The 12,946-nt window shown below is 42.6% G+C and overlaps 1 protein-coding gene across 1 annotated transcript in view; it reads left to right on the top strand.

The window, feature by feature from the left end:
- LOC135902120 (lysoplasmalogenase TMEM86A) overlaps positions 1 to 11,117 on the top strand; it is a 76,497-nt gene extending 65,380 nt beyond the window's left edge. Inside the window, exon 3 of the mRNA XM_065432048.1 lies at positions 3,929 to 11,117. Within this exon, the coding sequence (XP_065288120.1) occupies positions 3,929 to 4,323 (395 nt within the window). The 3' untranslated portion in view covers positions 4,324 to 11,117. The remainder of the gene's footprint in view (positions 1 to 3,928) is intronic.
- The last annotated feature ends 1,829 nt before the right edge of the window (positions 11,118 to 12,946 follow it).

Raw genomic sequence — 12,946 nt, 5'->3', positions numbered from 1 at the left:
CCACCTCGACGATCGGCGTCACCTAGCTGCGACACTATCTTCTCTGTTTCTGTGGGCAACTGGCCCACGAGCCCAAGTCGGGGAAACTAAGAACAGCGACCTCCGGGGGTGGGGACACTGTCCAATGCATTTCGAAAAATCCTCCACTGTGACACCCTGATGATGATGACGATAACGATGACGACAACGACGACTGCGTACCTTCAGCACTTTGCTTCGAAAATCGTGAACCTGTTTCAACTGACATACTCTTTTCTGTAGATAACCACCTGGTAACCGCTCTTGTGGATACTGGTGCCGATTATTCTGTTATGAGCGGACAACTGGCTACTGCACTTCGCAACGTGACGACACCGTGACCAGGCCCTAAGCTCCGTACAGCTGGCGGCCATCTTTTCACGCCGATCGGCAAATGCACTTCGAGGGCACAAATTCGTGAGGCCAATTTGTCGGTTCATTTATTACACTGGCAGAGTGCTCTAGGCAGGTCACACTCGGCATGGGCTTTCTTCGGGAGTATGGTGCAATCATAAACCTTCGGAAGTTGCTTGTCACTTTCTCCTGCGAACACCCAACTCATTCGGATGACTATCACCCACAGTCCACGGTGTTACGCGTTTCAAGTGACTGCGCTACTTTACCACCATGGAGTACCACGTTGGTCACCGTAGAAACAGATGATGATTTTCCCCATCTCGGAATCGCTGAAGGCACTCTGTCAGTCTTGTTGGCTCAACAGGTTTGCGGTAGCCCGCGGCATCTTGCAGCTGTCGTCATGGACTGCTCAGATTTTAGCGACCATTTTCAGTTGTAAATACCAGAACTTCACCACACAAACTGCCATCGCCTATTTGGAGCCAGTCAGTGACTCTCCTGATTGTTTAACTGTAGGACACAATGGTGGAGATTCTAACTGTGACGTACCAGCCAACAGCAAAATTGATGTGAATTCTAAATTATCAGGTGAACAACAAACTAGCATTCAAAGCCTTTTTACAGTATTTTGCAAACTGTTTCACTTCAACATCAAAGGTCAACCAAACGCCTATTACGAAACAGAGAATTATTACAAATCCCAATGCAAGGCCTGTGCACCAACGTGCCTACCGTGTTTCTTGTAAAGAGCAAGACGCCAGCCAAAATCAAGTCTAACAAATGCTTGCCAATGACATCATACAGCCCTCCACCAGTCCATGGGCATCACCTGTGACTCTGGTGAAAAAGAAAGACAGTACAATGCATTTTTGTGTTGACTATCGCAAGTTTAACATTACGAAGAAGTATGTTTATCCTCTTCCCCACATCGACGATTCCTTGGACCGCCTTCGACATGCCTGATACTTCTCATCGATGGACCTTCGCAGCGGCTACTGGCAAATAGAGGTTGATGACTGCAGATTGTAGGCTCAGCTTCTAGACTGCTTAGCTTGGTCTAAAACCTGCATTTAAATAACTTCTCCTTTCCCTAGTTCCCTGTGTTGGGGAACGGCATATATTGGTGGCGATCCAATCAAGTTCACTCAATTGTATCCCGGCTCCTCCCAAAGTCTTGGCTGCACCCCTTTTAATTAGGGGCGAGGGAACAGGTGATTCCCATCTGCTGTTAGAGGTCGCACATTTGTATCGCACCAGACATGCACACCCTTGAGTCCATGGCGCACCTCAATTGTTTGTTCAGAAACACAGGAGAAATGAGGGCAGCCGGCCATATGGTGCTCTCGGCACACCTACACTGTCAGCTATTCGTGGGCACAGGATTGCACCGAGACAACACACATTTCGGAGTATTCGCACCCTTGCCTTCTTAGCAAGCTTCTCAATGCCCACGCAGGGCAGAGAGCACATAGGGGTTCCTACATAAAGTGGTCGGGACGTTACAGTCGCACCGACGACAAAAAGACAATAATCTCTCAACCTGCCTTCGACTTCTTTTGGCCGCTGGCCCAAATGGCCGGCAATAACCGTCTTGCTCGTCGGTTCCTATTCCTACGACCTTTTGGTGCCCATTGATCGGTGCTTCACCAAATCGAATAATGCTGCACCGTGACAGCCCTCCAAATTTGCCAAAGAGTGCGTTGGAATAACAGTTCATAATTTCCCCAAAAAAGAAGCTCCCTCACACAATGCAAAACAAAGCCAACTGGAACAGCAATCAGTACTTCACGATAACTATTGCCCGGCTGGAAGTGTGTGAATCGCAAAATTTGAGCTCGCATCATAATTGCCATGAGTAGTAATGTTTAAAATCTTAATGTGGAACTGAACATATCACACAGATTGATGGCACTTCAAGGGTCAATCTATTTGTAAGGGTTAAATGAATTGCAATTTTGTGTGCTAAAGAAAAACAAGAAATTAAAAATCGGGAATAGCAATGCTACTATACCATCACTGACAGGGATTTAACAATTGCGAAAACATAATTGCACTGACAGAAGACAAATTTTTATAAATGTGGCAGTGGTAATCAGGTCTTTCTTGCTCATTGCCGCTGTATGATGGTTACCACAGTGGCTATCGCAGTGTAGCCATTTTAGGAGTTATGTAACAGGGCGTTGCAAGCTGAGCCAATATATTGTAAGGATATCTGAAAAAAAGAAACGAAAAAAAAAATGCTTCTGATTATTACCTATCTAAAAAGTTAATTGACGTTGGGAAAATAAAACCATGCAGTTTCACAGTGCACAGACATGAGATTTCTGTCAATTTATGTACACAGCATGGGATGTAATGATCAGGAGTGAATTTGGGGAAAGGTACAATCCAGCTGGTGCATGGTACTGGATGCCAACTGTATCACTAAAGGTTCAGGTAATATAACATCTTCATCACGTTTCTTTCTCTGGCAATCACTGATGCTTTGTCCCAGTTGACGACACTGTTGCACTAACTGGCATACATGTTGTGCCCGTGTATTGTACAGATTGTTGTTCTTATCGCTTGTGCCTTTTCCGTCGTCTTGAGAATTGACCGCTTTCATTTCACCAATGTAACTGTAGTAGCAGTCTGTGTGGGAAATTTAGTAAACAACCGCTGCAAAATTTTCATATTCCAAGCAGTCCTTTACATTGACAAGCTTGTTGAAGTCATGTATGGCGCAAATGCTTACAAGTTCTGCCATTTCTAGCTAAAACACTAGTTAACCATTCTGTGTTTTGTGTGGTTTGCATCAAAATACTTTTTATTTTTATCAATGACCAGTGGGTTGCCATAACAGCACTGTGTAATATGTTCCTGTCTATTATCAAAGACATACCAGCATTTATGCAGTTTTTTTATTGTATTTTTACTGTTATTATTATTATTCAGATGTAGAAGCATGTGGGGTGGTGTCTGCAGAACACCTATGGGGTGTCGATTGTGTAATGACTGTGAGAGTTGTGACAGCTGATTGTTCATGCTGTGCTTAAGGTGCAACTTTATGCTGTCTAAGTGATAACTGTCCTGTCTGGTGTTTGGCCGTGGCTCTTGCTAGATCTTAAACATGTGCATTTTGGTGCAGCATAGCTGCAATTTCAGCTAAAAACAACTATTTGTAACTAGCATGCTGCAGCTTCAATGAAATGATGCAGATTGGCTGTATTATTCCCACCACGTATCCCTGATGTCGAAATTAACCTCATCATACGGTACTGTGATTAGTGGAAATAAAGGTGTCAGTTTTTCTTCACAGTGGTAATCATCTGGAAAGGAGACATGATTGATTAACTTGACAAAATTTTCCTGGAAGCTGCCTTGCTCCTTTCTTCGTGCCAGTGCAGTTGAGAACTGTACTGGTGTAGTTGAAATTCACCCATCCACAAATTTCATTTGCTGCAGTCAGTTCCAATGCTAAAACATTCAAATTAAAGTGATAATCCACAAATGAGCACCTAGTGTGTGCATGTTCTAACAAATGACACACCGCTGTGGCCGTTTTCTTGTGCAGGTGTGTACCTCTTCGCTGTGCCCCTGTACGGCTTTGTGCTCATGGTCATGGTGTGGCGTGGCGTCTCGCGGGTGCGATTCTTCGATGACCTCTGGACTTGGACCAAGCTGTGCTCTTGCTTTGGCGGCATCCTCTTTGCTGCCTCCGACCTGCTCATTGCACTCAACCTCTTCTACCTGAGTGCTCCGCCTAGCTACATCCAGCATGTCATTATGCTCTCGTACTACGCAGCACAACTTGGGATAGCACTGTCAGTTGTCGACTGCCGCACTATGGCAGCCATTAGTGCTGCAAACGAGCAGCCAGCACCCTGCCGCAATGGTAGCTCCTGCTCCACAAATGCTGCAGCGTCTGCTACACACGTGCCAAGTACATCTAAGACAAGGCTAGAATAGACCACGCCCACTGAGAGAGATGGACACTGCGGCAAACCATATCGTTAGAGGGCCGCACGCATTCTTTTCGATGAACAAAACCTGTTGCATGTTTCCTTGACATGTGGAGTGTCACCTAGAGCACCATAAATGTTAAGTCGTTGCCTGCAGCTGCCAGATGCCTTCCAGAATGAGCTCTTTCACATTGCAGAGCATGTACAAGGCACAGCAAAGGAATTTATTGTGCTCATAGTACTGTGTTGCAGACATTCCTTCTGTGAACAAAACTGCGTGCATGCCTGGTTGCTGAACAGAGGCTATAGCTGTTGCCTGCCATACATCCACTCGTTTTCTGCAAGAATGCACTGTGCCTGCGATATGAAACAGCTGGCATCGTCATTTATGTGCATCCTGGACTCTGCACATGTTGAAGCGACATATTATTGATTGAGGAGCCACCTACCTGGTCTGCATCCGTCAACTGGGTGCGTGTGCCAATTATGGTCTGGCATGGATGGCAGCTGTGGTATGGAAGCTTTGCATTGAACGAAAAGCTGCCTAAACCAGTAAGACTGTCTCTGCGGGTCAAGGTGCAACAGAGCTACCAGCCAATTTTGGCTGCATTGCAATGAGTGTGTGCAATGGTGCGTCACTATACATTGTCATTCTCACACAGGCACTTTTCCTCTGGGCAGGTAGAAGTTTCCTGCACTGCTATGCTGCCGTCGTCTTGGAATGTAGGATTTTTTAGGTCAGGTGTACAGCATATTAATATGTACAACAGTGCATCATATACTTGTGCATGCTTTCAGTGTTTCCGCCTAGTTAGATATATTACCTAAGGTCTTACAACAGACTCTGGGACACTTCATCCCAACCTTGACAACTCACAAGCACAGCTGAAATCTGGTGGTGATGTTTGTCATGTTTCACACTTGACCTACGAATTTTCCTTGGTCAGTATTATTGTGGTGAGAGAAGGGAGAGAGCTGGCTTTCTCTACTTCCAAGAAGTCTGCACAACCTTACTCAGATTCTGTAGCCGTCCCACACAGTATCAGTGTAAAGAAACTCAAGTCCAACTAAGTTAAACGAAACTTTGTAGTGACTATTTTTGTTCACATTTTACGTGCATTCTTATTATCACTTGTTTTATGAAATTTTGTGATGCATCTCAGAATTAGGCCAGAGGTTGTATCTTGTAATGATTCCTTTTGTACTGTTTGTGACCTTTGTCATTTCCTGAATCAAAACGACAACATTGCTATTGCCAAAATTGGCCGCTCAGCCGGACGAATGATGACAAAATAGCATCAGAGTAGAAGGATCCTTACAAAATAGAGCCCGGGGCCCTGAAACACTTTCCCAACTAGTCATGGAATGATCTTAGAATGGTATTAAAGGGCGCCATCTTGTGAATCTCATGCCCCCCAAATTTTTAGGATCCTTCGAGTATAACCGAGGTTATTGCACCGATGCGCAGCTTTCTTTTTCTTTTCATCTCCACTCTCTGCTAGTACTGGAGGCTACACAGGGGAGAAGCCAAGAGCGCAAAGCCCCGCCTAGAAGTTGAATGCCTCGGCGAGTAGAGTGCTCGTCATGACACCCTGCGGTGGCTGCGATAGACTACGCACGCCACTGCTATCTCGGAGGCCATGCTTTGCAGACGCCGTGTGTAGACCAACAGTGCAAAGATGAAATTATTCTTCTGTCCTTTTGAGGCCGTAGGCACATATATGTTTCATTTATTTAACTTGAAATTTGCAATCGTAGTATTAATGATAATATTCTTGCGATCACAAAATCAGCCAATAGCTGTTCACGAGTCCAGCTGCTTGCGATGCTGCTGCGCGACGACATTGCGGAAGCAAGGGCAAGTGATTTTTCACTCTTGTTGACACGATATTGTCAATTCCCTGCTGCATGCCGTGCAATAATATTTGGCATGTTCAAAGGAGCCTCTTCTGCAGGTTGCCAACGTTTCCTTGCTACGTTCAAAAAGTGTTTCAGTGTCCTTTTAACGAAGGTTTGGTAGATTCATGGAAAAGTTTGCTGGTCTATGTAGGTATGTAAATAAAATATGTACTGGAATGTGTGCAGTGGTTAGTATCATTTTTCATCTTTGCCTAAAAAAAACTCTTGCTGTTTTTCAAATGTCAGATTCTTATATTTGGTCATGGTGTGACAGTATACTTTACACGCATGCACAGAACTTTCTGAGCACATTTTCTTTAGGTTAGTATAGGTTATGGATGAGCACTGTTTTATTTAACACAACCATTGTGGGTAGGTGTGTTCACCAATACAGAATTCAATTGCTGGCTGCCGATTTGGTGAAGCTGATACTGTAATGCACATGTCTTGATTTGTACGGCCATTTTAATAAGGGTGTTATGTCGGTTGATGCTGTTTGCCAGATGTAATTAAGACACAGCCACAGTTTGCAATGGCGTATTCTATAGCTTAATGTATGGCACTTAACATGCCAAGTTGGGAAAGGAGAGTGGGTGCATTGTGGCCATGTGGTTAACTTCCACTAATTCAGCACTCGCAAGGCATGTAATATTAATTTACATTGCCTGACACTCAAATTGCTGCATTTATATGAATACGTTGCTTGTTGTAATTCTCAGATTAAAAATTACCTGTTTCCATGTGCACCAAAGATTCTTACCGAAATTGCTGGATGCAACTCTGGTGCTACGATTGTCAGCTACCATGGGAATGATTAGTACACAGATCTGTCTAGTCTTTATGCTTGTGCCTTCATATGTTCCTATGGCTCTATTTACTGCGTTTTATCTGCACCTTCATTGCATAAATTTCAAGGAAATCCTGTTTCTGTTAGCGCGGCAGGCACTCGGACTCTACGCACATGTGTAATTATTGTGAAATTTTGTATTTATACTGCAGTACTTTGTTGAAAGTGATCAGTTTCCAAAGTCTCAAATTTGAAGCTAGAAGAACAAAGTTTAGGGCAAGTCCATGTGTGCTAACCATGCTGGCTGAGCCGCCACGCTTGCAGCTCCCATGACAGTAGCGCCAGGACTACTTCTGGTGACTTTTGTAGGAAACTCTAATGTCTGTTACAATGGCTGTGGCTTCCCCCTGATGCGTATTAGGTCACAGGTTCGAACCTCAGCCATGGCAAGTGCATTCCGATTCCGGAATGTAAAAACACTCGTAGAACTCTGCAATGTGGTAAAACATTAATCTCAACCCTTCCACTATGGTGTCCCTCATAACCCCATTGTTATTTTAGGTATGTCAAACCCCATTAACCACTATACTGATCAACCAATGTAAAAATGCAACATGTGCAATACTGTTTTTTTTATTATTCAAACAGATTTTGGTAAGAAATTGCATGCTAAAATTTTTTTTAGAGATTTTGGGGACAGATATCTTTGTAAGCGATGCTACTTTTACCAATTTCTTCAAAGCAGGAAGGACTTCACTCCTGCTTGGCTTTAATTTGCAATTTCAACATTTGTCCTAAAATGAATTTAAAGTAAAAGGAATTTAAAGTTAACTTAAAATGCATTTAAAATTTAATAGGAATTTAAAGTAAGATTTAGCCACCAGGACATTGCAATTTCTCAAGCTGCTAACTTAAGCTTCTCCCAGAAATTCACCTGCAGAAGCAAAACAGCACTATCTTTGATAGGCCGTCTTTTTGTATCTGCTTGAAAAAAAATCTGGTGGTGTCTAGTTAACTAAGCTTATGAACTTAACACAATATCTTCCTTCCTACACACTGCATTTTACCACAGAACAGAGAAAAATGAGCATTGATAATAAATGTAGTGTGGCGAAAACTAGAATCTGTTTGTTTTTGTATGTGTATTGAAAGGGTTGGAACTTTTTGGGGGCACTATTGGCGTTCCCTGTAGGAGAAAGTGTAGAGATGAAGGGGGACTGGGGAATGGCATGACCTTGAAGCTTATCAGGGGACCTTATGTTCGATATTATGAGGAGGAGTGCACCAGGCTGCCCAATCCAGTGCTATTTTTGAGGTCTACTTTTACTTAGACTTGTTTGTGGATTCTAATGAAGAACGAATTACTACTTTACAATGCCAGATCATTCAAATAAATTAAAAATGACTTCCTTACATGATAGAAAAATCCCCAGTTTCTCTCCGAGTTGCACTGCTCACAAGCGGTATGCAGAGATGACTGCCAGAACAGGCTCACACACAAGTTTTACAATTGGGCAGGTGTGTCATTTCTGCGGTTGCCGTATTTGGCATAAAGATGCGTCATTGCAGTAATTTCTTTTTCAGACAAAATATCCCTGACATTATATTGTTAGTCATCCTATATGTACACATATTCGATAAACAGTGCCTTCAAGATATGCATTGAAGTATTCATTGATACGAGATTGTCTCTAACAGCAGTTTGTGTACATGCTTTGAAGTGCGTGAAGGTTCTTGCAAGATCACAATGCCCTTGTAACAGGTTAGCATTATCTTAATAAGCGCATAGATGCACCAGATGTGGTTAAAGAATAAGGTGCATTTGTGCATCTAATAGACATTTGAAATCTTGGAATTTAATGAGCTTCCTGTACCATAGATGTATGGGCAGCCTGTTTGAATCTTTCCAAAAGAATCAAAAGGGTATTAAATGTCACTATACACTGAATTAATGGGATTTCATTCACGCTACAAACATACACCCATCTTAGCTGCAAGCTGCGCTTAGAAGTGACAATGCGTAAATTGAAAGACAACATATTGTTTGAAAACATACTGATGTGCGATTGTCTTTGCAAAACAAGCAGCTGAAAAAAAGCTTGCTTAACATGATTTTAGAATTTGAATTTTTTTGATTTTCAACATAGTTACAGAATGTACAATACATAGAAGGGAGTCCCATCATGAATCACAATAAACCCCTAAAAAAATTTGTTTGCATTTCTATTGACCATACAGTAGTTTTGCACTATATATAAGTATATCTCTTGATAAAGGCCAGACCCCAGCCGAAACATCAGTAAAGTCCTGTTATTTTTCCTACATGCTTCTATTCTTTAAGCTGTTCATGTGCTGGATCTTGTGATTTTATGCTATATATATTTATATATATACTTTTGCTGGATGGCGCCTTTCTTTCTTGTGGCGTAGTGTCTTGTGAACTAAGGAGAAAAAAGGTAGGCTGTTGCAGCATGAATTGAAGTTGAACCTTTTTCTCAGCTGCACTTGTGGGATCAGTCCTGTATGAGGGGATGCTGTAAAGTTCCTGGCTTTGCCAACTTGCATGTAGAATTAAAACATAAACTTAGTATCATATAAAAGCTTGATATCTTGTTAAGCAATAGTGAAAATATGAGATGTGTCCGATTTTCATGACTACTTTAATTTCAGATAGAACCTGAGATGGCAGTGGCAGTAGCTAATTTCACATCCGTGGAGTTATGGGGCATCATAAACTTTGTTTTTTTTTCTGAGAAAGTCTGCAAAGGACATTCACACTGAGATGTCAGAAATATGAGGGGAGAAATGTCCTTCTTACAGCACTGTAAAAAACCTGGGTTTCTCATCTCAAGACTGGGCATTTTACCATTGAAGACGAACCCCGCAGTGGGCACCCCCCAACCTCGACATAACCGGCGACAAGCGATAATGTCCATAAGCTGATTCTTGAGGATAGGTGGATATCCGCCAAAAAGATAGCCTTGTTACTTGACACCTGCAGGGAGTGTGTTGGTTTCATTACTACCAATATCCTACACATGTGCAAGCTTTCAGCGAAGTGGGTGCCAAAATCTTTGAACAGTGAACAGAAAGAGGCAAGAGTTGAGGCATCCAGCTCTGTTTTGGCCCATTTTGATGATACAAAGGATTTTTTGGATAGGTCAGTGACCGAGGATGAAACCTGGCTCCCCATTTATGACCCAGGAACCAAGGAACAGCCAAAGGAATAGCGTCACAGTGGGTCCTCGTGAATGACAAAGTTCCGCACCCAGAAATCGGTCAAAAAAGTCATGCTGTCAATTTTCTGGGACAAAGACGGTATTCTTTTGGTGGACTACCTGCCTCGGGGCTTTAGTATAACTAGAGGGTACTACGCCAGCCTCCTGGAGCAGTTGAAGGAGGCAGTAAAGACGATCCACTGGAGAAAGTTGACCAAAAGGAACCTTTTTGTTGCACGGCAATGCACCTTCACGCATGTCCAAAGTTATGCCTGCCAAACTGAAAACCCTGCATTTCCAATTGCTCCACCATCCCCCTATTCACGTGACTTGGTGCCTTCTTACTGTTTCCCAATTTGAAGAAACTACTGAAGGGTCACCATTTTGATGACATTGTTGATTTCAAACATGCTGCAGAGAGCGTGTTTGATGACCTATCACAAGGTTTTTTCTTAAATGGGTTAGAAGAGCTGAAGCAACGATATAACAAGTGCATCAGCCAGAGGGGGGGAATATGTTGAATATATGTGTACTTTCGAAACTTTGACTCTATTCTTTCTGTGCAAAGCCAGAAACTTTTCAGCACGCCCTTGTAAATGCAGGAAACACTGCTGGCAAATACCAAGCAAACTTGTTTTACCCACATTTGAATTGCCACATTCTATTGCATTAAGCCATGTGCCATGCATGCTTGTGTGTACATACATATATAGCTGGCCCTAATGAGTGTTGTTAGTTTAGAATAAAGGGACTGCACATATTTCCTCTAGACTTTGGCAGGCCAGATTTTCGTGTTTCACTGATATTAAATGAATGCTCAAGACAACCTCCTTACTCAAGGCTGTGAAAGGGCATTTGGTGCTAGTCGCATTAAAATAAACTCATTTGAAGCTCTAATGGTGTGCGACACTTGTTTTCATACATGCCGATGCACTTGAGGTATCACATTAGAGCATTTCAGCCTAGCGGAATCATAGTTGTGCCAGACACGTATGCAGTAAACAACATTGTGTTATTCACCTGGCTGCTTTGCCTGTACTGCAGTGCAGGTTCCTGCTGTAGTTCGAGCGTTTGGGATCGGGTTATTGAAATTTCAGGGGTGCCAGACTCTTCCTGGTATAAAGCTCAAAGCGGGATACGTTGTCCTTGGGCTAGTTGATCGGTGCTCGATGAATCCATTCTAGTGCAAATAAAATGAACACAAGAACGGACACCACGGATGCTGCATTCGCAACTGATTTATTGCAGTTTCCCTAGAAGACCAGAAAAAACGTATATTAATGTGTGCACGTGCACAGGTTTGTAACAACAAAACATAAAAAAAAAACGCATCTCGCTTCCAAATAGACGCACAGAAGTATCGCTGATGCAAATCCTTGCCTCTTTCCTTGGTATACACTTGATTTGGGGAATTGCACGGTACCACTCGGCGCAGCATGGACAACAGTTTCCCTTCAGTCAATCTGGCAAGGCAAAGAGTGCTGTAAACGCCACTCTGCAACATGGTAGTAGTTCATTGGTACTACTTCTGCATTGTGAGGTAAACAAGTAAAAAAAAAAAAGAATATGAAGTAAACAAGGCAGCTGGACACGGGCGTTGGCAGAATTTTCCTTTATCACTTGTGGAGCACATGCTAGACCCACAGCCTGACATTCCTTGACAGAAGTAAAATGCGATGAAGAGAAATTTTGGCAGATGAGGATCCTTGCAAAATATCTCTCACATAAAAGACTTTTTTTGTTTCAAAATAAAGTTGACTACAGTGGCTGTTTGAACCATTTCTATTAGGATGTGTAAAAACAATAATACATAGACCGAGGGGTTGTGGATGAAACACTAATCAAACACATTATAACGTGGCCATCATCGGGCATGGCATTGCTGTACGAGCTCCCACATTAGAGCTGCAATAGCTCCAACTACTGTAACTGCGTTAGGGCTTCTTGGCTTTTAACAGAATGTCAGTTTTCTGTATCAATGACTTCTGTGTAATGAGGCCTACTGGGCTGCAGTATCAAAAGGCACAGAACAGGAACAGGAGTGCTGGTAATTGCATATCCTCAAAAAAAAAAAAGCATGCAGAACTGTTGCAATGACCACTGTACGCTACTTGTATGCTGTAAACCTGTCAGGAGTGCTATATTCATGAGGCTAGTACTGTATATTTCATTAATATTTTTTTAACAAGCAGTACGATACAGAAATCTTTCTAGAGAATGAGACTTAACTATGATGTCGCCACAGGTGCCTGCTGTTCCTGGTTACGTCTGCAATATTATGGTGCGGTATACGATTATTATTATTACTATTGTTATTACTATTATTTACAATATTGCCAGTCTTGTATGAGACCATAGCAGGTGGAAAGTGAATACATGGAAAAAGTTTTTCAAAAAATGTTATACAGGAATTAGAATCCAATAACAGCAACGCAATGCCAAGAATGGCTGTAGTAGTTCTTGTAGTCAGACCAAATCAGTACGGAATTAGAATACACTTCATTATATATGCGTCATTAAAAAAATTAAATTATGGGGTTTTACGTGTCAGAACCACTTTCTGATTATGAGGCACGCCATAGTGGGGTGGGGGACTCCGGAAATTTCGACCACCTGGGGTTCTTTAACGTGCACCTAAGTCTAAGTACACAGGTGTTTTCGCATTTCGCCCCCATTGGAATGCAGCCGCCATGGCCGGGATTCGATCCCGCGACCTCGTGCTCAGC

Source organism: Dermacentor albipictus, chromosome 3 (genome assembly GCF_038994185.2).
Source record: "Dermacentor albipictus isolate Rhodes 1998 colony chromosome 3, USDA_Dalb.pri_finalv2, whole genome shotgun sequence".
Lineage (NCBI taxonomy): Eukaryota > Metazoa > Arthropoda > Arachnida > Ixodida > Ixodidae > Dermacentor > Dermacentor albipictus.
This window is presented reverse-complemented; position numbering and strand designations above follow the sequence as displayed.